This window comes from Lycium ferocissimum, chromosome 1 (assembly GCF_029784015.1).
Source record: "Lycium ferocissimum isolate CSIRO_LF1 chromosome 1, AGI_CSIRO_Lferr_CH_V1, whole genome shotgun sequence".
Taxonomy (NCBI): Eukaryota; Viridiplantae; Streptophyta; class Magnoliopsida; order Solanales; family Solanaceae; genus Lycium; species Lycium ferocissimum.
This window is the reverse complement of record NC_081342.1, coordinates 16,394,747-16,421,674: the sequence shown is the minus strand read 5'-3', so window position 1 is coordinate 16,421,674 and position 26,928 is coordinate 16,394,747. Positions and strand designations below refer to the sequence as shown.

Below are 26,928 nucleotides of genomic sequence, written 5' to 3'. Positions count from 1 at the left end.
TCGTTCATGAGGATGATATGGTCTTTATAATCCAAGCAATAATACGTTCAAAAGTTGCTTCCGTTTTGATGACTGGCGGAAATGCTATGTTGATGACAATGGCGCCATTAGGACTTATTTTACGAATCTTTCCGAATGGCCGGAATGCTACGTGGAGAGCCTCATTGAACTCTAGTGGCCTATATACATGATATGTTAGATGAAGAAAAACAAGCAGACTTAAATTTTTAGACCTTCTTTTTGTGTTTCTTAGAGTTTATTGTGGCAACATATACAAATATATTCCAAATTTTGTCGCATTGAAAAAACTCTCCCACTGTGCAAGAACAAGAAGGACATCTTTGATGAAGATTCACCCCTGGAAATTCTCAAGAAACTAATGATAGAAGCGCAGAAATTTAAGAACAAATAACTAAGGATACAGCTAAAAAGGAGAAGATAAACTAGGGCAAAATTAAGAGTGTCTATCTTTCATACTCAAAATGGAAGGGAATAGTACAATATAAAGGAGAAAAGGACAAGACAGCTGGCCTAATGCTCTGCCCAATATAACTAACTTACCCGGACTGAAATAGCTAACAGGCATTTAAATTCAGGGTGTAAAGTGCAATTCCTGAAAGTTATTCTAAAACTAAAATGGGAGTTAACAGTGTTTCCCATTCTTCCTATTTAACTAACTAACTACCCATTGGATTCCCTTCAAAGCTGCAGTTACAACCTCTCCAAGCTGTTCTCGTATCAGATCCCCCTTGTTAAAACCTTCCTTGACCTCAAGGAAGAAATGAAGGAAACCTCATTTTGATAGCACTGTAATCTTCCCAGGTGGCTTGCTCGACAGGCAGTTGATCCCATTGAATTAGAATCTGAGGTACTGCCTTATTTCCTTTCTAAATTATGCGCCTTTCTAGGATTTTTTTAGGTTGAGGACAATAGGGGCTTGAAATATCAAGGACTGGTGGGTGGTTGATGTTCTCAGGTATTTTATGGCAAGGTTTGAGCTAGGAAACGTGAAATGTGGGGTGTAGAAGAAGCTGGGGTGAAGAGAAAGTTTGTAGGCTACAACTCCTATCTTTTCAAGAATTTGATAGGGGCCATAGTATTTAGCAGATAATTTGGTAAAATGGGATCCTGACATGGACAATTGTCTATAGGGTTGAATTTTAAGGTATACCCAATCCCCCTCCTGAAATTGTCTATCTAACTTGTGTTTATTAGCCTGTCCAACCATTCTTTGTTGAGCCCTTTGCAAATGATATTGCAGCAACTGATACTTAAATTCTCTAGTCAAAAGACTCCTATCCACTTCCTCAAGTCCAGAATCCCCTACTGCATAAGGCAAATGCAGTGGTGGAGCTTGCCCATACAGAGCTTCATAAGGTGTAGTTTGGATAGAACAGTGGAAAGTGGTATTGTGCCACCACTCAGCTGATGCTAGATATGAGAACCAATCTGCCTGAGAATCAGAACAGAAGCATCTGAGGTATGTTTCAAGACACCTATTGACTACCCCAGTTTGTCCATCACTTTGGGGGTGGTAGGCAGTAGAAGTACTAAGAGTGACCCCCATCATACCAAAAAGCTCCTGCCAAACTTTGCTTGTGAATATTGGATCTCTATCACTCACTATGTCCTCTGGTACACCATGCAATTTGTAAATATGCTCCATGAATAGTTTGGCTATGTCATTGGCTGAGTATGGATGGGAAAGACCAATGAAGTGGGCATATTTTGTCAACCTATCCACTATTACCCATATAACTGTCTTCCCTTTTGACTTAGGTAAGCCCTCTATGAAGTCCATACTGATGCTGCTCCAAGCAGTTTTAGGGAATTTAAGAGGTTGTATCAAGCCAGGATAAGGAGTGGTCTCGTATTTATGTCTTTGACAGATGTCACAAGACTTGATGTGGACCTGAATATCCTCTCTCATGCCTTTCCAATAAAATAGTGCAGCCACCCTCCTATATGTAGGTTCAATACCAGAATGCCCTCCTACTGGTAAACCATGCCAAAGTTGAACAATGTCCTCTCTGAGTTGTTTGTCAGGACCTATGACTAGTTTCCCATTTTTTCTCAACTGTTCATGCACAAAAGAGTATCCTTGAATCTCCTCTCCTTCTTTTAGAGCATGGATGATATTAGTGAGCTCTTCATCTAGTGCCCAGCTTTGCATTATCAGTTTCAAAAGATCAGTCTTAACAGTTGATAAAGTTAAAGCAAAGAAATTCTACCAAAGGCAGCTTTGAAAGTGCATCTGCTACTTTATTTTCCTTCCCTTTCTTGTACTCAATGACAAAGTCATATTGCATGAGCTTGGTTATCCATTTGAGTTGGGAACCAGTGTGTAACTTCTGCTCCAAAAGAAACTTGAGTGCCTTTTGATCAGTTTTCACTGTAAAAGGCCTGCAAGTTAGATATTGACTCCACTTGTTAACAGCCATCACAAGTGCTAGCAGATCTTTGTCATATGCTGATAATGTTTGATGTCTAGGAGATAGTCCTTTGCTTAAATAAGCAGTAGGTTGCCCTTTCTGCATTAATACTACCCCAATGCCCATGCTAGAAGCATCCGTTTCCACCATGAATGAAATAGAAAAACCAGGAAGTATAAGCACTGGTGCTGTAGTTAAAACCTTCTTAAGCTCATCAAAGGTCATGGTAGCTTGATCAGACCACTTGAAACTATCCTTCCTGAGTAGGTCAGTTAGGGGCTTGCTGATAACACCATACCCTCTTATAAATCTCCTATAGTATCCAGCCAATCCTAAGAAACCCCTTAACTATTTGAGGTTAAGTGGTTTAGGTCATGACTGGATAACCTCTACTTTCTTTGGGTCAGTAGATACCCCTTTAGCAGAGATATAGTGACCCAAGTATTCTACCCTCCTTGCTGCAAACACACATTTAGTTTCTTTAGCAAAGAGCTGGTGCTGAACTAACAAGTCAAAGGTAATATTGAGGTGCTGCACATGCTCCTTAATACTCTTACTGAATACCAATATGTCATAAAAAAAAAAAACTAGAATAAGCTTCCTTAAATGTTTTTGGAAAATGTGGTTCATTAGGCCCTGAAAACTGGAAGGAGAATTAGTCAACCCAAAAGGCATGACCAAGTACTCATAGTGCCCTGAGTGTGTTTTAAAAGCTGTTTTCTTAACATCAGAAGGTGCCATCCTGGTTTGGTGATATCCTGCTCTTAGGTCTATTTTTGAGTAAACTTGAGAGCCCCCCCAACTTTTCCAAAGAACTCTTCAATAATAGGGATTGGTAACTTGTCTTTGATAGTCACTTTATTTAGGGCCATGTAATCTACACATAATCTCCAGGAACCATCCTTCTTTCCCACCAAAACCACAGGGGAAGCATAAGAACTGGAACTATATTGTATCACCCCTTGATCCAAAAGTTCTTGAATCATTTATTCAATAACATCTTTCTAAATTGGTGAATACCTGTATGGTCTTGTATTAATAGGTTGACTGCCCTCTATCAAGGGAATGTGATGATCAAACACTCTCCTTGAGGGAGACAGTTGCTTAGGCTCCTGAAAAACTCCTTGATAGTCACTCAACAACATTTGTATTTCCATAGGCCTCTCCTCCATCTCCTATTGACCTTCAGTTTCATCAGGTTCTTTAGTACAAACCTTGATCATAAAAATTTGAGCAGTGTCAATGGAGATCTTGTTTAGGGCCTTAGCATCCACAGTTTTGAAGGAAGGATAACTACCATGTAATGAGACAGACTTCCCTTGATACATGAACTGCATAAATAGCTTCTCAAAGTTCATGTGAATATCCCCTAGCTTGCATAGCCATTGGATACCCAACACCACATCACAACTTCTTATTGGCAACACTAGAAAATCATCCTGGAACATGGTACCATGCATGAGCCACTTGAACTGTTTACTGCCCCTTACAGATTGAATAACCCTCCCATCAGCTACAGAAACATCTTGAGGGTTAATTGAGTGAAATTGACATCCTATCCTCTGAGCAGCTTGTTCATTAATAAAGTTGTGTGTGGAACCACAGTCAATGAGAACAGTTATAGGATTTTTCTCAGAAAATCCTTGAATCCTCAAGGTCTTATATCCCCTAACCCCATTAAGAGCTTGTAAGGATATTTCACATGCTGCACAGGTTCTTCTTCCTGCTCTTGCTCCTCTTCTACCACTTCTTCCAGGTCCTCCTCTTCAAGTAACAGTGCCTCTCCTTCAATCTCTATAGAGTACAAGTGTCTCTTGGCCTTGCATTTGTGTCCAGGTACAAACTTTTCATCACAAGTAAAACATAGCCCTTGAGCTCTTTTCTCATCCATTTCAGTTGGAGTTAACCTCCTCCTTTTATAGGTATCAAAATTAGCAGTCACTGGTTTGTTGAATGTGGTGTTTTTGGAGAATGTATTGTTTCCGGAGGTTCCACTACTCCCATACCCCTGAAAATGAGCCTTTGGAGCTGAGTAGTTGCGGGTTGTAAAATTGTTTTTCATAGCTTTACTTTGAGCAAAGAAAACTCGACTCATGTAATCTAGCTAATTGATAAGCTTGGGGCAGTGTACTAGGATTTCCTGTTTTAACAAAGATTACTAATCTCAGGCTTCAAATTGTTCAAAAATATGCTGATAGCATAGTCTACTGATAAGTTAATCCTGGTCATCACACTATCAAAAGCTCTTTGGTACTCTTTGACAGAACTAGTATGCTTAACATTCATGAGTTCAGTCATGGGGTCTGAATAGTTAGCCCCAAATATGTCTGCTAGGGCATATACATACTCTTCCGATGATGGAATAGGCAGGTGTGACCTGTTCCTGATAAAACCTTGGTGCCATTGCAAAGCATCCCCATCAAAGTGTATTGCTACTAACCTCAACCTCTGATGCATAGGAATGTCAACAGAGAAAAATTGTTCCACCTTGTATAACCAAGTCCTAAGATCCTCACCAGAAAAATTTGGAAATTCAATCTTGGTGTATTTGGTGAAAGTGGGAGAGGGTAAGAGGGTGTGGTGGTTAGGCTGGTAAGAGAGGTATTGGTTGTATTGAAGAGGTAAATTCTGTTGAGGCATGGGTGATGTATTGGCTACATAAGGCATATGGTGGTATATAGGTTGAGGGATCTGTGTATTTTGGTTATAGTAAGTGGGATAAGGATAGTTTTGATAGTTTGAAGAAGTTGGGTACTGTATTCCTGCTTGGTATAAAGGGGATTGAGGGTGAGAATTGTGAAGTAAAAGATTCATCATAGAAAAAAACTGGGACATGGGTATGGATAGGGGCGTTGTTTGGGGTTGAGAGTTTTGGTGAAATAAGGGTTGTATATTGGTGTTATAGTGACTGGTTTGAGCTTGGCTATGTAAAACATGGGAGTGGGAAACAGGTTGATTGGGAAAAATCTGAGGTAGTGAAGCTAAACTCTGAGAAATAGTACTAAGATTAGGTGTTGAAGATCTTACCCTTTGAGCTGAAGAACTACTCATATTTAGTCGAGAATCAGAAGGTGAGTATAGCTCCTCTCCAACAGGCAGTTGTTTATCTCTTTCAGGCCTCCTCCCAACTTGAACAACATCACCAAGCTCCTTGAGAGCTCTTTCCTGGTTTTTAATGGCCATTTCCTAGTTAGCTTCCATAAGATCTTGCCTGCTGCTGAATTTGGCCATATCTTGTGCCATCTTTTGCAGCATATTTAACACCTCATTTGTTTCAGTTGTCATCGAAACTCACAGGGCCAGAGAAGTGCTCTGATACCACTGATAGAAGGGCAGAAATTTAAGAACAAATAACTAAGGCTACAGCTAAAAAGGAGAAGATAAACTAGGGCAAAATTAAGAGTGTATATCTTTCATACTCAAAATGGAAGGGAACAGTACAATATAAAGGAGAAAAGGACAAGACAACTGGCCTAATGCTCTGCCCAATATAACTAACTTAACTGGACTGAAATAGCTAACAGGCATTTAAATTCAGGGAGTAAAGTGCAATTCCTGAAAGTTATTCTAAAACTAAAGTGGGACTTAACAGTATTTCCCATTCTTCCTATTTAACTAGCTAACTACCCATTGGATTCCCTTCAGAGCTGCAGGTACAACCTCTCCAAGCTGCTCTCGTATCAACTAATCTCCAGAAGAACCGTCAGAGCTCTTAGAAAAGCATTAAAGAAAAAGAATTCATATAAAACAGAACTGAACTTAAACTTCGTGCCCAATTGGGACGGAGAAGTATGTATTGTTTGTCGAATGTAGATTGACCATTTACGATTTGCTTCTATTATACTCCTTGATACTTAATAATCGGCAACTTACCCTTTGCTATAAACACCAGGTGAAATTGAAGAAATTCATCTACAGATGTTATGGTTCCTTCGCTCATAAAATATTACTACTCCACTAATATGTAGCTATTAACAGAAATTACTGAGTAACGGTAAAAGATTTAGCAATTACTTTAGAAAAAGATGCTTCTGTTGAAGGTTCTATTTCGAATTGCAAGTAATATGAAAGTGTGTACTCCATTTGCAAGACCTGCATAATACAGTGCCTAATATATGCCCGCAAAGTTTATGTCCCGCAGCATCTATAGATTGAATACCAAAGAAAAGAAAGTAATGCAGGAATCGCTTGTTTAATTAAAATATCTATTGTGCTATTTTTCCACATTGTTTGAGAGTAATCTCCGAACATCCTCATATCATGAGTTAATTTGAGTTTGAGTTACGGTGAGTGACCATTTCTTTTAAGCACTACACTCAAGTAATGCACAGGGAACGGCATGCCAAGTTTCTTAGTATCCTTTTTGAAATCACCCACAAAAGAAGAGTATTATGAGGTCTTGAGCATCACCAACTTTAAAAGTTCATAAACATACTCCATAACCCCATTGAGTGTATGAATCAGATGTTGGACATTTTTTACCTCCTTTTCACAAACTAAAACTTTTTATACAGTGTGATCTCCTTCTCCTCCAGTTGTCTTGTCTAAGTCATGCGTCATGAAATGCAAGGCAAATAAATGTTGTGAAGAGATTAACGATACTTTCAGATTGGTTGCTCAAAATTAACAATTCCCTTAAAAAATAGAAGCTCGTCTATAGAAATAATTTACATGGACTGATTTAGAATAAGGAAAGAGAGGAAAATAAACTAATTTGTCCCTGCCTAAAGTGCAGAGGTAAACCACTTACTGTACTGCAAAACAAATAAATATGGAAAGGTGACCAATTTCAGGAAAGTAGGCACTAAAGTTGAGTTAGTCCCTCTACAAGATTAGAAACAGATCAAAATTTGCTTCTCGTGAAATCCAGTTCATGTCAGATACAAATTGCCGTCACAATTTTTCTCTTCCTACTTATTACCAACCTCATCTGCCCAGCTTATTTTATGTTACACAGAGTATGCCGGGCAATGCATGAATTCCCATCATACCTACAGAAGAATTGAGCATGGCCTCTACCTCGGAAACTAATTTCAACATGTAGTTCCCGTGTGCTGTTTGTACTGCAGATACCCCTTCACCCATTTATCGTTCTCTAGCCCAATGAAGCAGCAGTTGGGGAGCCAGTTCGCATTTCCTCTGGCGTTCTGCTGTTCTCGCTTTCCCATCAAAATCTTCAGGCTTGCTACCCAAATTAAAAATCGGGCATGCCATTTGATCTTGATGAGTACTCTGACACTAACTTGAGAAACATAGAAGATTTGTCCTCTAAGAGTCGTGCTGGAGTATCGAATTCAGCCACTCGACCTGCATAGGCAATGAATTTTATCAAGCTCAAGCTATTTCAACGTGACAGGCATTCAGATCATGTTACTTATCAGAAACCTGGTCCTAGATAAGAGAATACTACACTTTCAACATAACTGACAACTTTTTTAATTTGGTATTCGGCTGTGGGAAGGGGAAAACACTAGATATGGCAAAACTATATAACTACCTCATGACAATTGGTCAACAAGAAAAGAAACATACGCACAATCTCGCACACATACTACTCAGAGGCGGGGCTACAATGGTAGCATGGGTGCGGCAGAACCCACTAGTTTTGGCTCAAACCCTATATTTGTGTTAAGAAATTCATTTAATTTGTACAAATAATCTATCAAGAACCCAATAAACCAAATAATTATAATCCAGAACCTATAAGCTAAAAAATCCCGGCTCTGGTATACTACTCATCCTCTGTAAAACCTCTTTTTTGTGGGTTTCTTTTCTTTTTTTTTTTTTTGGAGGGAGGAGGGGTGGGGGAAGTGCAGGAAAGATCTTTTTAGAGAGGGGGTCACAATATGGTAATGATGATTTGAGAATTCAACATAATAAACAAAAAACATAATTAATGATGAGGCAAACCAAGACGAATACTACTACAACATTTCCTCTTATATAGTCTTCTTGACACCCATGACCCATTTCTACCAAAAACAAACGAAGTATAGAAAACGCACCATCACTGAGGACCAGAACAAGATCACTGTCAATAACTGTAGGGATACGATGTGCAATGGTACAAACAGTGCAGTCCTTAAACTCTGTCCTAATAATCTTCTGGATGAGGTTATCTGTTGCTGAGTCAACCGAGGCAGTCGCTTCATCAAGCACCAAAATTCTGGCTTGTTTAAGTAAAGCCCGCCCAAGAGATACAAGTTGTCGCTGGCCCACACTCCAATTTTCTCCGTTCTCCAAGACTGCCAGGCAACAGTGTGACAAAATATTTCATCAGAACTCAAAAGAAAACCGAAAAAGATATGGAAAAGGCTCCATCACTGTCAGTATTGCATGTTTCAGTCCAATCTAACATAACACATACCTGGTGTGTCAAGCTTTTGATCTTTTTGCCTCACAATCTCTCCAAGCTGGGATTTCTCAAGTGCCTAAAGGGAAAAAAGAATACCAAACTGCTGTCAGTGTCATAAAGTAGACATGATCCACTAATGGCTTCAGCTTCTACATACAGAAAAAAAAAGAGAACCAGTTTCGGAAAGTCAAGTTCAGGAGCAACATCAAGATTAGGAAGAAGTAGGTAATATTACTCGAAACAATCTGTGAACCTACAACTAAAAGCTTAAGAAGTAAAATATTTGAGAGCTGAAATAATGTAGGAGCATTAATTCTGCTAGCTGATCTGGTGTCTATGACGAGCGAATCATTAGATTGAGAATCTCCTCGTAAATTGGAATGTTAAAACCTCTTTATTTCTTTGTTTCAAAACGTCACATCAGTCTAATTAAAAAAATCTCAGCCTCTAAAATAATGTGTAGGTAACAGGGAGAAAAGAAAATCAAATATTACCTGCCATATTTCTAGATCTGAATGTTCATCAAGTGGGTCAAGGTTGTCCCGAATTGTCCCTTCAAATAATGTTGGATCTTGGGGAATTATACTCAAGCGACTACGAAGGTCATGAAGGCCAACGGTTGAAATATCAATATTGTCTATAATTATTTTGCCACCTTCTGGTTCGAGCAATCTGAATAAGGCCTGAATCAGAGTAGATTTGCCACTACCCGTGCGCCCCACAATTCCAATTTTCTTTCCTCCAGGAAATTTGCAGGATACACCGTGAAGCACAACTGGAAGACTCTCCTTATAACGAACCTAAGAGGAATAAAATAGTCATTAGCTTTCTCTTTCCCTGATATTAGGGTGGAAGGTAAGCGTATTACAAGTTGTTTCCATGAGCACCACCGATGTCCATTCCCAAGTCCAACAGTGTTTGACAAACTTTTGCATCATTACTTCATTAGTGGTATTAGCTTTTAAAAACTTTCATGAACTAGGCATGACATTTGACTGCATCCCGACGTTATTTACCTAAAATGCATGCTAAGACGGTGAATGGATATGAAAACACAGATTTGAAACAGTTGCAGTTTACTGAGGTTGAAGACGGTGAATGAGAATGAAAAAGCAAAGACATGAAACATTTGCAGTTCAATGTCACTATCTCCTGTTGACTGTTTCTCTTAGTACTATCAACAGTATTCCTCCCCCTTATCATCTGATTCTATGTGCTTTAGCTCTTACCAAAAAAATTTTTTTTGATGAAGTAAATAAATTGCATTAGAAAGGCATCAAGAAGATGCAGAGTTACAAAACATCTAACAGTTAGCTTAAGGACATAACTACATGAAGCTGAAACTGAGCAAAAACCTGTAGAAACAGTCAAAATGTGCCACCAAGACCACTGCTAAGTCAGGGTTAGGGAGCTAACAAAAGCTCTTACAAAGATATAATTTTCACTTTCCCGCTAAAACAAGGAAGTTTGAGTGTCATTACCAAAACCTCATACGTTCATACAACTACATAATATTAAAGGCTTAATGATAAAAATTTCAACCAAAAAAAAGGAAAAACTCGGACCACAGTAATATCATAAGTTAGTTTTATATTATTGAGTTTCAACGCCAGTATGATGTCCTAAAAACAAGAAAACTATATGCAACACAACGGAAATACAAATCGTGCATACCTTTAAATCAATCAGTTCAATGGTTCCTTCTTCTGGCCATGACAATGGGGGACGAGGTTCAATAATTGGTGGGGCCTCACTAGGAATATGGCAGTATTGATGAATCCTTTCTATGGAAATAATCTTGTTTTCAAGCTTGCAGAAACTGAGTATCCATCGTGAAAGGCGTGCATTCAAGTTTAGGCCATATGTCACAGCAAGGCCTGCCATACCTATGGGAGTAGATACATGATGATTAAAACGATGATGTCGATTCTACTAATCTGTAAGTCAAAAATAGTTGCCCCTCTTGCAATATTTCACAAAATAGTTCCGACTTTTTTGATAAGTAGTTCCAACATCTTCTTATGACATGAATCATTATTAATGTCGGAATAAGGCGACACCACTCAAATTCTTCTTTTCACATTTTGAAATAGATTGACCTCAGTTACATTCTTTTCAATGTTTATGAATTGCTTGTAGATAATTACGGGGTTCTAATGCACAATAAAATCAAAACTATTATCAACTTGAAGGTTCATTAAACGATCAAGACTTGAAGCAGGATTCTCATTACATAGTAAAGTACTTGCAAGGACGTTACATGGAATAACTATAATGTACTTACTAGGATCTATGCTTCCCTGAGGAAAGCTCACAAGTAAAACCATGCAGAAAGCAAAGACAAATGTAGAAAGCAACTCCATGCGTAGGCAAAGCCATTCAATTGCTGCAAGACTGCAGAAGAATGGTCGAGCAAAACAATCCAAGAGATAAAGGTTCCTCTTCATAAATCTCTTTTCTTGGCCAAAACCTCTGATCGTTGCAGCTCCAGCAATTGACTCAGCAAAAAGATGGATGATTGGAGATTTTTGGATGCTAACAATCCGAACTAGTTCCCTTGATGAAGCCATATAGTATTTCTGCACATATTTTATCACAATAAATATTACCCTTCCCCTTTTTTATGCTAGAATAAAATAAAGCACACTCAAAATCTTTAAATGTAATAAGTTGAGAACTGGACGACGCAGAACTGTGAGCCCAAAACTTGCATGTATGAATTATTTCAACTACTGCAAGGGATTGGTGGCTGATAGTGGAAAATAAATAGAACAAACATATATTTTTTGAGAGTAATACTCTAGCAGATGGTTCGAGTAGAGGTAAAACTAGAAAAGCAGTCCTTAAAACTCTAATTACGCACCAAATGTCCTCATTTACCTCGCCTACCCAACTAGATAGTGGCACTAGGAAAATATTCTTATATTACAGATAGTTGCAAGATCAATTTCATAAGCAGCAAAGTCATCCTTAGAGAACGAAATAAAATTTAAAAGGGCAACCTAGAAAGTAGAATTCACTTGCTAGTGGAGAAATATACGGAGATGAAGTTGGTAGAATTCCTGCAAACTAGCACCCTTTACAAACATATATTGCTTCCTATTCGGGGTCAAATATATTTTTTCTATGAAATATGTTCAGCACTAAAAAATGACAAACCCAAAAACAAGAATTCTTCAAGAAAACACTCCACATGAAGGATTAGATGTTCCGGTTTTGATAACAAAGGATAAGATGTTATTGATGTAAGTTTACACAAATGAATATTAGAAGTACAAAAATATCTCACCAAAAACCCTCTTGACAAAGAACCTCCAAGATTTAGCCAAAGATGTTCTACTTTTACGTTGTATTAGTTAATGGGAGAAAACTTCTAGGATGAATATTAGAAGTACAAATGACTATTAGAAGTACAAAAATATCTCACCAAAAACCCTCTTGACAAAGAACCTCCAAGATTTAGCCAAAGATGTTCTACTTTTACGTTGTATTAGTTAATGGGAGAAAACTTTTAGGATGAACTAGCACATTGACAGAAAGAAAATATGTCGTGTGTGTGTGTGTGCGTGAGAGAGAGAGAGAGAGAGAGAGAGATAGGAGAAAGAGACTGTATCACTAGATAATCGTTGAGTTCTTAGATGTATAACCAAAGCAAAGGATTTGCTGAACTTATGTTTAAAGGTTAAAAATTATCTGTCCCTTCAGTTACCTGCATCCATAGGCAAGAAATCGCCATCGGGACAACAAGTAGTAAAACTTGCCAGGTAACTTTTGTCATGACACCAACAATACCAATAAGCTGAATTGTAGTTGAAGCAAAGCCCCCAAGTCTGAAAGGAATATCAAGATCAACCACGCTTTGATCAATCGACACCTGGTAAATCATAAGAATCCCTTAGAAAAATTGCTCTACCCAAAAAATAGGGAATTAAGAAGGCAAGGAAGGAGAATCATGGAAAACCAACTAAGCAGAAGATTGCATTAAAACGAATATTAAGCAATAACAATACTTGGACATACGCGATTCAATATCCTCCCTGCTGGTGTGGAGTCAAAGAAAGACATTGGAGCCCTAAAGACTGTTCTCAGCATTTTCAAAAATAATTTCTGTGCAGCCTCTAGACCAAATGTAGCAACCAGGAGTGCTCTAACAAAGATAAACCACGAGCTTCCAAAAGCAAGGGCCATATAAACAACAATAAGCACCACACTTGTCACCCTAGGACTGTCCCCTGGAGTTTGTGGATTTGCCCAAGCCATCCACCAGCTACTAGCTATTTGAAGCACCTGAAATAATGTCTGTGCAAGAATGATAAGTGGAATCAACAAGCCCTTATAAGCAGCCGCCATATATGACAGATAAACTTTCATGCTAACTTTTCCCCTCTCCCGTTCCTCTTCCTGAACTAGCTGCTTTTTTCTCAATCTTTTAGCTTTCTTTTTCTCTTTGATTGCCTTCTTATCAAGAGCTGAGATACCTTCTTGTACTTCCTTTGCAAGAGTGTCAATACTCTTTTCGACTGAATCACATTCTTTAGTCACTAAAGCAGAACCACCAGCCGAAGGATCTTTATCCAACTCTTCAGAAAATTGGTTCGGAAAATCCATAGCTTCAATTGCTTCATGATGAGCTGAAACCAAAGCATTGAAATCAGTCCCTGCTTGCAGAAGTTCATCATACTTTCCACATTGACAGATACGACCTTCCTTCAGGACCTGTGAAAGGAAGCTAAAAAGTCATTTGGGAATTGGTGGTGCCCTAATATTAACCAAAAAAGACGTTTACCATCAAGTTTGACAGTTTTCTTCTCTTCATCATTTTAGAATGTAAAAGGGAAGGCCCAAGTGTAAGTCTCTTTAGACTGTAGTATACATTAGAAGTGTGCATCTTGAGTAAAAATGAGTAACATTGGCTAGAGATGCCAAGTACACTTTGACTATATGATCTCCAGGAAAGAAAATGGCTAAAAATGTAAGACAAGACATTATTGTTGATATTTCTTGCACACTACCACTTAGCAGACACAGTTGTAAGCTATAACACATGAGATTTAGTTCAGTGTTATTTTCAAAGCAGAAAAGAATATATACCATGCTTTTAGTACAATTAAGACTTAGAAGCTGAAAGAACTATATACCATGCTTTTAGTACAAGCACAGATAAATAAAAAATCACCTTTTCTGACCTGTTAGCCTCAACTTTCATCTCATTTTTTCACTGATACATAGTACAAAAAACCATGATGGGACGACGAAATGAGGATACACTTGACAAAACAATGCTAGCAGTTTTAATAGATGCCTTCAAACTATTAGCGGAACATTTTGCACACAATCAGACAGGACAAGAAGTGGCATTAGATAATCATGAAAGAATACACCACCTACCAATATCACGTCAGCAGCTGGCAAAAATTCAACTTGGTGAGTAACAAAAACCACTGTTTTTGTTGCTAGTGCTGTTAGGATGTACTCCTGCAGTAAAATAATTGCACATTCAGCCAATTTCCTTCTAATTGAGTAGTAGAAATGATTAAGCAACAGCTAAGCATAACCTTAAATAATTCTGACCCAGTGTGTGCATCAACAGCACTAAAAGGATCATCAAGTAAATATATATCAGCGTCCTGATAAAGTGCCCTGGCAAGTTGCACACGTTGCTTTTGGCCACCACTAAGATTGATGCCTCTATCACCAATAATAGTCAGATCTCCATGTGAGAAAAGCTCCAAGTCCTTTTTCAAAGAACAAGCATGAATCACGGCCTTATATTTTGCCTTATCCATCGGGCTACCGAAAAGGATATTATCTTCTATAGTGCCAGATTGTATCCAAGCTGACTGTGAGACATAAGCAGCGTTTCCACATATTCTAACCTAACACAAATAGAAAAGGTAAAACCACAACAAAAAATGCTGATTAGAGCTTCCCCCATATACCCAAAATTGGATATTTTGAAAATCCAAGAAAAAAACAGTGAGAAACGTCTTTAATTTGACTTACTTCACCAGAGATTTTGGGAATCTCACCAAGGATGCAAGAAAGGAAGCTTGATTTTCCTGAGCCAACAACGCCACAGACAGCAACACGCATGCCCTTTTCTACCCTTAATTTTATGCCTACCAATGTTGGACTTGAAGAAGACGGATCCCAGCAAAACTCACTATCTTTAATTTCTATTGCCACATTTGTGATGTCCCGAGGCAGCACAATGGTTGCATCTTCCTGCAACTCTTCCTCTTGCAGAAATCCAGTAATCCGATCAAGGGATACTTTTGTCTGAGCCATCATTGACACCAAGTCAGGAAAATTCCTAAGTGGTTCTTGGAGGATCCTGAAAGTCGCCAAAGCAGAAAGAACACTTCCTGCCGTAAGCTGACCACCCAATAGTATGCAAGTGCCAAAAGTAACAGCTGAAACAAATATAGGGGAGCTCCAGAAAATGAAGGTGATGAAAGCTTGAGAGTACAGAGCCTTTCGAAGATACTTGAATTCCACATTCCGCATTTCCTCTAGCATTAATCTATACCTATCCTCCCATGCTTGCAATTTGAGAATCCTCATGTTCCTGAGGCACTCAGAAGTCTTTCTCATCCTATCGTCCTTGGCACCCATTAGTTTATCTTGATAATCTTCCTGAACCCTAGCTAGTGGGACGGTTGCAACAATAGAAATAATGGTGGCAACTAAAGTTGCCACAGATGCAATACCAACATTTTTATACAAAATAGCGAGAGCTAGAATGATCTGAAGAGGCAGCATCCATATATCATGAAGATACCACGAGTAGTCTCCTACTCTCTGAACATCCACTGCCATGTAATTAACAATCTCTCCACTAGTGTGGCTTTGCCTTGCTGAACTTGATAGCCTCAGTCCCTTGCGATATACCATTGCAGTGAGAGCTGATCTCACATGCATGCCCAAAATGTCGACCCCAAGATACCACTGGCGGGTCGTTAAGGTCTCAACCAACTTCGCCGTGAAGAATATTCCAGCCAAAATGTATCCCTCATGAGGGAACGTCTCCACTCCTGCTAGGTAGTCTACGAAGTAGCTAATCATGTATGGACCCACATAAGAAACACAAGTGTTCACCCCTGCAAAAACTGCATTACAAGCAGCCTCCTTCCAGAAAGATTTGAGAATTGCCCAAGCTAAAGAAGGCTGCTTTGAAGGATCTTCAGCCTTCAACTTCTCCCAATTTGCATTTAGTACCTTATAATTTGTCTTAGAACGATCTCGTTGTGCAAGAAGCGGAATGTCTTTCAGTTCAAGTGGTCTCTTTGCGCCTACCGAAAGAAGTGGGTTCAACCAAGAAAGAGTAGCCAAACTAATAAGACCCGCATCACTGTAAGGAGTAACTTTAAGACATGCCGGTTCTTCTTCAGGAAGCAATGGCTCCTGAAGATCAGAGTTCCTAGTTACTTCTATACCAGTGACACCCCTAATAGCAACAAAACATAGAAAGGCAAGACAAGGGGTTGCAGCAAGATTTGCAAATACATGAGAATTCAAATGCCTTGACCCTTCAATTGCCAATCCTCTACTATCAGAGTACAAAGTAGACAAACAAATAACAAAAGACACCACCCACCATACCCTTAACAACAATGGGAATTTCGAATTGCCTTTGTACTTACAATAAAGAGCACTGAAACTCAAGACAATCCAAGCTAAACTCTGAGTTACAGGAAAGAGTAACAAAATCCAATTCACCCTTTTCCCTTGTGCAGCTTTTCTTATCAAACCAACCCCATCAAAACCTAACACAACAACATTCACAAACAAGACATAAAAGCAACACAAAAGAGAAGCTTTATAAGCTCTACCTAACTCAATGCTTTGTATTTCCGCATCACTTCTATGCCTACCAGGAACTGAATTACCATCATCATCCTTACGAAATCGAACCCGACCAACACAAAGATATATCTGTTTTGCAGATACAATAAAGAGAAAAACAAGAAACAATGTCAAGTTGACACAAATAGACGATAACTCCAAGAAATTAAGACCTTGAAAAGCTGTTGAAACTGAGAATAAACCCAAGTGATCAGAAATTTTAGCTGTTTTGAAGAAAAGATTGATACCCATCACTGAAAGTATCAATCTTTAGGACAAAAAGATTAATTTTTTGAAGATGGGTGTCCTGTGATATTATTGTATAATACTAAAGAGCAATAAAGGTTGAATCTTGTCAAGGGCATTTCATTTCATTTCACCAATGTTGTGTTGTGTCCATTCTCCAAAAATGATGACAAGTAACCCCAGAGAGAGAGAAAGAATCTGCAGCAAGACACATAACACATGAAAACAAATTGTTGTTATATCATATACTACAAAAAAAAAAAAAAAAGATAATTGAAATCTGAAACAAACCCATTATAGAAAATCCAAAAGACTGACCTGGGTTTTTGGTATTTTCCTCAGAAAAATTGTGTATTGAGATTGTCGAGGCAAATTCTGCAAACCAGAAAAAGATAGAGATAAACACACACACACAGAGTGTATGTATATGTATGTAGCTACTATATTATTATAGAGAGAAAAAAGAGTAGCTACAAAATGCAACACATTCACCAACTAGTGAGGTGATGATGAGTTATAGAGAGAGAGAAACACAGATCCAGTATAGTCTGTGACTAATATAAATACGTATAGGTGTAACATTAATAATAATGATTAGAAAAAATAAAAGAAAAAAACCAGAAATGTAGCACACAATATTTTACTCTACTGCTGCTGCAATATGTTTGGAATTATATGACCTGTGATCATTCATTATTTACCTTTGAAGAGTTTTAGTCCCGATGGACTCTTTCAGATTTTGAATAAAAACAAAGTTCTCTTTCCTATGTGCTCATTAAAATAAACTATATTTGTGATATGAAATAGATCACTCTGAATTTGTTGGAAATTTTATTATATAAGATAAAGAAATAGATACTTACTAATTGTATAAGATAAAAATGAAGACCAAGAGTCATCCCAATGAAGACAGAGGAATAATGGTTAGCTGATTCGGAAGAAGAATAGAGTATTAATATTCCTACTATAAAACAATATGCTCAAGCATTATGTAATATGTATGAGATCATCCTCATTATTTATCACATAAACAAATATTAGGGTTTTTAAACATTTATTATGTCTTTGAGAGAATACAGAAGTTTCTTATCATGAATTTCCTAGAGGTTTGTTGAGATTTCTTAGGTAGGGTTTAGAAAATAATTTTAGAAAAAAATATTACTTCTTGAATGTACCTTTTGATTTCCCTTTTGGTTCGTCATTCTGCTCAAGAAAATTAACAGCATTTTCTCTTATTATCCACAGGATTCTCATTAATTATGTGACTCGAATTCTAAATTTCTTATGTTAAAAAGAAACACTAATATTGAAGAATTAGGAAAGTGGAACGACAAAAAATAAATTCGCAATTATTGTGTGAGAGACTCTAGATTGTGAGGATAAGTTTTTGATGACTCGATCTTTCTATTTGTATCAATTATTGTGAAATCATATTTTGTGTAGATTTTTTTTTCGGTTTACACATTAGAGTCTGACTGTATTCAAATTCACGCTGCGTAGGGCTCATTCGGGGAAGCACTTTCTACCAAGAAATTTTTTCTTACTCGGGACTCGAACCTGAGATCTCTGATTAAGAGAGGAGCAGCTATACCACATCTTTTGGTTACTTGGGTAGAAATTATAACTTTGTCGATCGTGACATTTTATTTTGGAAATTGTTTTTGACCATACGGTCCTCTAATTTAATAAAGTTTGTATTGGCATGGGTGCTTTCTAGGTCGGGGGTGTGGAGGTTTGTGGATTGGTGACGTGAATGTGAGTGTGATAGCATATGAAAGGAAAAAAAGGTAGTAGAAGGAGGAAAAAGAAGTATGGTCCTCAATTAGGTAGCTCTATTGTATTTTGATATGAACACGAACGTCTCAATTTGGATTTTCTTTTGCTTCTTAAAAGTAGGACCACCGCCTTTGGCTTTCCGTAACGGTTTGGTACAATTACAATGGCTAGGCTGTCACACCGACCAGTACTATGTTTTTTTGGTCTTTCTTTTCAATATATAATGAAAGTGGAACAGTCACTGGTATCCGTGTTAGCCTTGGTCCTATCTCAATTTAATATAGTATGTTTGGTTATCGACTTAGAAAAGACATACAATAAAATCCTGAGAAAACCTTGATATGGAAATGCCTAGAGTCTAGATGTGTACTTGTAGCGTACTACAGAGTGATTAAGGACATGTACGATGGAGCCAAGATCGAACATTTCGAAGAGACTCAGACCACTTCCCAGTCTAGATGGGGTTGCGCTAGGAATAAGCTTTTGACCCTCTTTTATTTATCTTGGTGATGGATGAATTGGCACGACAGATTCAAGAGGGATCGAGTGTCATGGCGTATGTTATTCATAAACAATATAGTATTGATCGACGAAACACGCGGCGAAATTAATGATAGATTGGAGACAGGGGCGGAGCCAGCTTATATCCAGGGGGTTCATCCGAACCCCCTCGGCAAAAAATTACAGTATATTTTCAAACTTAAAATTATTTTATTTTGTATATATAGTAGGTGTTGAACCCCCTGACTTCTTCGTATATTTACCTTTTAGAATTTTTGAACCCCCTGGATGAAAATCCTGGCTCCGCCACTGATTGGAGACATGCAGACCCTAGAGTCTAAAGGCTTGAGGCTGAGCAGGATTAAAATAGAGTACATCGAGTGCAAGTTCAGTGTCGCATTACAGGACGCAGATAGGGAAGTGAGGATTGATGCACAAGTCATCCCCTTGAGAGGAAGATTCAAGTATCTTGGGTCTTAATTAAGGAGATGGGGAGATTGACGAGGACATCGCAGTATCGCACATCGTAACGGAGCGGGGTGAGTGAAATTGAAGCTCGCATATAGTATCCTATGTGATAAGACTGTGTCACCGACACTTAAAAGTAAGTTCCATAGAGTAGCTGTTAGACTGACTATGTTGTACGGAGTGGAGTATTGGACGGTCAAAACTCGCACGTTCAGAAGATGGAGATAGCAAAAATGAGGATGCTTTGGATGGATGTGTATTATGAATGAATATATACGAGGCAAAGTGGAAGTAGCCTCTGTGGTGGATGAGATGCGAGAAATGAGGCTAAGATAGTTCAAGCATGTGAAGGGGAGGAGCACAGGTGTCACAGTTAGGAGGTGCGAGCGATTGGCGATATTAGGTTTGAGGAGATGTAGAGGTAGACCGAGGAAGATTTTCTTAGACAGGTTAGCATGGAGATTGAGAATTAAGATACACGGTTAGAGGTAATCGAGCGTTTTTCTCTTCCCTGGAGTAGAGCAAGGTTTTGATCTATAGAATCGATTTGTTTCCTTACAAATACTATTATCATTATGCTTGCATTATATTATCCTTCGATTTTGTTTCTTTGTACTGTCAGTACTTTCCTTTCTTCAAAATTTTCATCACAGCTTTTTTACTCTTGCATTTCTTTCAAACCTTGTTCTGAAATACGTTTTTCTTGAGCCGAGGGTCTATCAAGAATAAAAAATATAATGTTGAGATTATAATATGGGGATTAACTAATGATAGAATTAGTTAGTAAATATATTTTTTGTAGATATTTAGTTCATTTAATTAAAAATAAAATCTGCATGACATAATATAAAGCATTTCATTTCTAATTTTAACCTTAATTTCTTTAATTTACAAGACCTCGGGAAGAGCTTTGAAAGTGATATTTTTCTTCATCCGGAGATTAGTAATTTTAGTATTGCTAATTCCCATGGCAAAACTTTAACAAAATGTGAGATAAAATAAAATCATATTTTATTATTTTATATTTAAATAAAATTATCCCGTGCTCCACAAACTAACTAAACGACCCCTTACTATCTCCCGTCGACAACATAAAATTGTGTCAAAAAATGGGTAATGATATTTAATTTGCTGCCAATCCACAACGGCCACAAGGTTAAAGCATGATTAATAGTTAACGCATCATCATTTAGCATATACATTTAAGAACATTATTATAGTTATAATTAAGTTGTCTTCTCCATATCGAGCACATATTTAATACTACTATTAACAAAAATGTGCTTCAATTGTTCTACATGAGCATTTGCAAGAACATAGTGAGTCTACGTGTCAAGAATTGGTCATTTAGCCCCTTAAAAAGACAGAAAAGAAAGAAAGCTGATAGGTTCTGATAGCAAAAAGGAACTTTTTGAAAGATGAAGCACTCAAAACGGACTTTTGAAAATGCATCAGAATATGAATTTCTTTCTTTTAAGATTAAGGAACGTGAAAATTAAGAAAGCATATACTCCCTCTGTTTCTTTTTGTGTGTTATAATTTGATACTTTGATTTGACATGAAATTTAAGACAAAAGAAAGAAACTTTATAATCTTCTAGTCTTACATAAAAAATATGTTTAACGAATCAAAATGACTTTTAATTTTGTGGTTTTAATTATGTCACGTGAGATATTAAAATTAAAGAGTTTTCAAATTAGGAAAAAAACATCCTTTTTAAAATTAGATTAAAAGAAAAGTAAGACGAATAAATTAAAACAGGAGTAATAATTTGGAGTTTATTAGGATTCCATAGTCTCTTTTTCCTTTTTCTTTGGGGAGGAGGAAGTCTAGGAAAGTGGGAGAAAGGAAGAGTTTTTGTGAAGATTGAATTTTGCATGCCTAAGATGTAAGACAAATAATAACTCTACTAATGAGTTATTTAAGAATTCACCTGTGGTTATTTTAAAAAGTAAGAGTATTTTTTTTTTATTATTACTCCTATTTAACATCATCAGTATGTGTGGAGATACCGGATATTATTCCTTATGATGAAACTTACAACCAACGAAAGATGAGAGCATCTATGCTAGTGGAGTAGTGGGTTCCATGCTGCATATAATTAAGTTATAATTAATGCAGTTTTGAATAACATGTGTCTTTTAATATAAATGATATTGGATCAAGATTATAATGTGTTTTTGAGTCTAGATCATATTGAAATCTATCGCTCGCATCTCAACTAATTCAATACGTTTGTTGTGTCTACTAGTATGCGATAATCGGTAATTTAAGCCAATTAAGATTTAGACATACATAACTATTTCACTTAGTGTCATCTTGAGTCTTGAGTTTGAAATTTATTTCCAAAAATGCGACTTCATCTCTTTATTGATACCTCCTTGGGATAATGTGTTGAGTCCTCACATGGGATGATGATTATTTACCTTCTTAGATATACTCCCTCCATTAATATAAATGAATTTTTAGTACCTTTTTATCGTAAAAAGTAAATGAATTTTTAAAATCCAAAGATGTATTAATTACTTTTTTTTTCAAAATTATCTTCTCTTTAATGGGTCTTCCAAATGTCTCAATATTGACTATCTTTTTTTTTAAGAAAATTTGAGAAGAAATAAAAGGGTAATACCGACAAAATTACCCTTTAATTAATATTCTTAATTAACAAATTTATTTATTTTAGAGTAGATGGAGTATTGGATAATCCTTACTTCTGTCGAACTAATTTTTGGGTTGAGCTAGCTAGGCTCAGTGTCGATTTTTTTTTTATTTTTTATTGCAATGTGTGTCTTTTGATATTAAACAAAAATTGTTGAATAAAGATGTTAATGCATATATGGTCAATCTAGAGTGTAACGAAACCGCTAACTTCGCTTACGCGTTTAGCTAAATATTAACTTTGGAATCTAAACTAAAGTAGCCGGGTCTAAAGTTGAAATACACTGAACTTTAGTTTGGTGGAGAACACCTGTAGTTATGGAGTTTAATTTGGCTTCTCGTTAAAAGTATATCATACTGATAAATCACTTCTCTTTCTCAATCTTGCCAATCAGTCTTATCTCTATATTTAAATCTCCATTAATAATTCTCAAAAGTGAATACTGGAAAAGTGGTCATTTTCTCTTCCCTATCACTTCGTATGTGTATGAAGAGATCAACAAAGTATTGGTCCACTCACTCACTCGGGGAGTTTGCTAAAAGGTCACTCTCAACACTTATTTTGACAAAAGGCCATAAGTCTCAAAGAATTTGCTAAAGGGCCACTATTTATGACATCATCAAATGAAGTCTCTCATATTGTCACTCCTATACCCAAAGTTTTAAAAAATACAAAACAGCCCCCAACCACCAACATTTAATTATCCCAATTTAGCAACACAAATTTTTTTGTTCCCTCCAACAGCAGGGATGCTCCCCATTTCTGCACTTTTCCGTTCCCGTTTCCAGCCAAATTTCTGGCTTTTCATCTGAAAATCAATCCCAAACGACGGATTTATTCCCCACTTCAGTCATTGTAACTTAAATCTCTTAGAAATCATTGAAAAGAAGCTCAAATTATTTTCGCCATTGTTGTCAAGGCTCAATTATCAGGTGTCAATTCCGTTTGCGTTTACTGGTAGTGGAGTTCGTTTTTTGTTCTAATCCTTTTGTGGAGTCAATTCTCCATTAAAAGAGTCGTATCCCTACTGTTTTTTTGGTCTGAACCTGGTACTGTTCTAAGTCTAGGCATCGACCAAATAGACCATAGCAATAGTCTATTAAATCTTTAGTATGGAGTCTATTGGAGAATATGTTATAGTAGGTGGTGATTACATGGGTTAATGGGTGGAGACCCTAAAATGTTGGATTTGAAATTCTGCGAGTAAGCTGACAGTGCCGATCGCCGTGCGTCGCAATGGTACGTATAACGATTTGATTGAGAGCGTAAAGGAAAGCGGAGAGTTAGATTGTGACCCTGGCGACTTGCGCATTAGTTATATGGTTAATGCTCTGCCCACTAGGGGAAAAGCTCACCCTTCTTTCATAACGAATGATAGGCATGTGGTGTTGTATATGCTTGATGTTGCTGCTGATAGTTGTAGGCTTGTTTTGAGAATAAATGTTATTGAGAGGTCTCAAGCAGCGTCAACATCAGCCGCAACACCCCCACCCCTACCACAGCCACAACAGCCAGTGGATGCAAATTCAATGCAAAATGAGAGCATGGATGATCATTCAATGGATACAGATGATCATGATGTTGATACGGATGATCATGATGTTGATGTCGAAGAGCATGATGGGCAGCCAAACCAATTTGGAAGGAAGAGAATAAAGTGTATCCCTGGCATCGCAAAATCCTTTAAGCCCAAAGGATATGTAAAAGGGAGGAGAAACAAGTGCTCAATTTGCAAGGGAAGTAGCCACAAGAGAATAACGTGCCGAAATTTCTTCAATTAAATATGCTTTTCTTGTACTTTGCAGTTTTTGATTCTTCAATTAAATATTTCAGTGAATGTATTTCATTGTGTTTTTCTTGAATGTCAGTTCAATATTAATCAACTGTATAATTGTATATAATAAACCACGACTGTGTTCTAAATATCTTCACTACGTATAGTAAATAATAAACTTAATATCTAGTTTATACTAGATAACGTATATGATATATAATCGCCTTTAAAGCCCATCGACTGCTGAACCGCCAAACGCCACCAATAAAAATTCAAAAAGCCTGTGGTTATGTCAAATCAAACCCAATATTATGCGCTACCTCCATGCGCATTGACACACGTCGCTCACACATTAGCCGTCGATTCACTAAACCGAGGTCATCAGTCTATAAATCGCCTAAGCCTATTTCAAATATACCATCTCATCACAAAAGACTCCTAAAAACTTTCTGATCAACAATGGCGAGAAGGATTAGGAACAGAGCAAACCGTCACCCTCAGTTCAGAGCACCACATCCTGAGTTGCTACTCCTTAGGAACGATTTCCAGAGGCTCTTTAGGGGCCTTGGAGAGGATAGGGAGCGGTTGGAAATTTTCATTTGCAGAATCGCGCGCATCCTGCATGTGCTTCTTGAGCTCGAGGGTGTTGACCCTGATGCTTACTCTGATAACCCCCCCCCCCCCCCCACACACACACACACACCATCCCCCTAGAATAGTAATTTTAAGTATATTTTTGTATAAGGTTTCAGTGATGAAAGTGGTAGATGGAAGTTTTTGGACTTTCATCGCTGAAAGCTTTGGGTGGTATTTTGGGGTTTTATTTTGTTATGTAAAAATCCACCATATTAATGAAAATAGTTTATGTTACGATCTTTGTGTTCTTACTTTATTTTCTGCATACTGTTGACTTAATGTTGTTTGATGAGTTGATTAATAACCAAACAACTACCATATCTATAATAACCACAAGCTAAGTTGATGAATAACCAAACAAATACAATATCTATAATAACCACAAGCTATAGCCTATTATAGACCGTCGGTATATTATAGACCAAGTAAATAAAGGGGACTGTTTTGGAATGACAAGCTTGGTGAATGTAAACCTCTTAAAAATAATTAAAAAATTAAAAAAAAAATAAGTCAAACCTCAAACCAACCCCAAACTGCGTAAATCTAAGGGACGGTGAATAGGTCTATAATATATCAAAAGTGTATAATAGCAAATGAGTAAAGTATATTATAGATTCCGTAGTTTGTCTGTACTCTACTGCAGTTGATATATAAACCAGGCCACGATTTGCCTAAAAAGGCTATAATTAAATAAAATAAAATAAATAAAAAGACTTGATGCTATTTTAACACTATATTAACACTTTATTACATCATATTAGAGTCCTCATCTATCATACACATGATCCAAAGATCTTTAGAACAAGTAATGATCCTTAATCATCAAATATTTGCCTAAAAAAGGATTTTATTAAATTAAATAAAATAAATAAAAAGACTTGATGCTATTTTAACATTATATTAACACTTTATTACATCATATTAGAGTCCCCATCTATTATACACATGATCCAAAGAGGTTTAGAACAAGCAATGGTCCTTAATCATCAAATATTTGCCTAAAAAGGCTATAATTAAATTAAATAAAATAAATAAAAATACTTGATGCTATTTTGACATTATATTAACACTTTATTACGTCATATTAGAGTCCCCATCCATTATACATATGATCCAAAGATCTTTAGAACAAGTAATGGTCCCTAATCATCAAATATTTGCCTAAAAAGGTTATAATTAAATAAAATAAAATAAATAAAAAGACTTGATGTTATTTTAACACTATAATAACACTTTATCACATGATATTAGAGTCCCCATCCATTATACACATGATCCAAAGATCTTTAGAACAAGTAATGGTCCTCCTTGGAACAAGGTTGTGCTTTGAGAACATTAGCCTATTGTCAGACTTATTGGATAGTAGTGTTATATTTACCATTAGTTGTTCTAAAGCTCTTTGGATCATGTGTATAATGGATGAGGACTCTAATATGATGTAATAAAGTGTTAATATAATGTTAAAATAGCATCAAGTCTTTTTATGTATTTTATTTAATTTAATTATAACCTTTTTAGGCAAATATTGGCCTGGTTTAGGACCATTAGTTGTTCTAAAGCTCTTTGGATCATGTGTATAATGGATGGGGACTCTAATATGGTATAATAAAGTGTTAATATAATGTTAAAATAGCATCAAGTCTTTTTATTTATTTTATTTTATTTAATTATAGCCTTTTTAGGCAAATAGTGGCCTGGTTTATATATCAACTGCTATTTGGCAGGATGTTGTTGTATTGTTCATTAGCAATGTTTGCTATTTGGAAATGTCTAATGGGTCTGTAGTGGGATTGGGTCTTTCATTTTGTGCGTATGTATGATGAATTATTAAGAATATGAAACAAATTTTATTTATATGAGTTTGCGTATAAATCTTAGTCATAGTCTATAATAATAATCAAGTCTATAATAAACATTCAATACATACTCACAGTCGATAATCATAAACATTAACTCAAGTCTATAATAAACAAAAGCACATTCAAATCCACAGAGCAACAACACAGTTAAATACAAATGTTGCAATGCTCCAACCTTGTCATAAATTACCACTTACAAAAATTTGCCCGTCCAAATTCATAAGGCAACAACACAGTTGACATAAATTGTTTGTTAAAGTAAAAACAGTTAAAACTAAGCAATAAAATTATTTGTTATCATCCACTACACACAAATTAATTGTTTGTTACAACCCAAATATCAAATTACTCCTTGATGGAGCCATTAATTTCCTCGA

The 26,928-nt window shown here is 36.8% G+C and overlaps 1 protein-coding gene across 2 annotated transcripts; it reads right to left on the bottom strand.

Moving 5' to 3' along the window:
- Window positions 1-7,261: 7,261 nt before the first annotated feature.
- Window positions 7,262-17,428, bottom strand: LOC132050300 (ABC transporter C family member 5). Of its 2 annotated transcripts, none has more exons than XM_059441500.1 (12): window positions 17,193-17,428; window positions 14,791-17,076; window positions 14,343-14,663; window positions 14,176-14,262; window positions 12,808-13,503; window positions 12,497-12,661; window positions 11,072-11,366; window positions 10,462-10,673; window positions 9,282-9,587; window positions 8,800-8,863; window positions 8,438-8,677; window positions 7,262-7,739 (listed from the first exon to the last, which is right to left on the bottom strand). In XM_059441500.1, exons 2-12 carry the CDS (start codon window positions 16,882-16,884, stop codon window positions 7,627-7,629), a joined length of 4,593 nt encoding a protein of 1,530 aa, XP_059297483.1. In that variant the 5' UTR covers window positions 16,885-17,076; window positions 17,193-17,428; the 3' UTR covers window positions 7,262-7,626. The 2 variants fall into 2 exon arrangements, with proteins under 2 accessions (XP_059297483.1, XP_059297490.1); XM_059441507.1 differs by having other exon boundaries at window positions 17,197-17,428.
- Window positions 17,429-26,928: the final 9,500 nt, after the last annotated feature.

Bases quoted from the DNA above. Each gene is read 5' to 3' on its own strand.
- LOC132050300 (XM_059441500.1), bottom strand. From the start codon at position 16,884: ATGGGTATCAATCTTTTCTTCAAAACAGCTAAAATTTCTGATCACTTG. The intron at 14,664-14,790 runs GTAAGTCAAATT...TATTTGTGTTAG, and splicing joins TTCCCAAAATCTCTGGTGAA to GTTAGAATATGTGGAAACGC. The intron at 10,674-11,071 runs GTAAGTACATTA...CTACTCCCATAG, and splicing joins TCAGGGAAGCATAGATCCTA to GTATGGCAGGCCTTGCTGTG.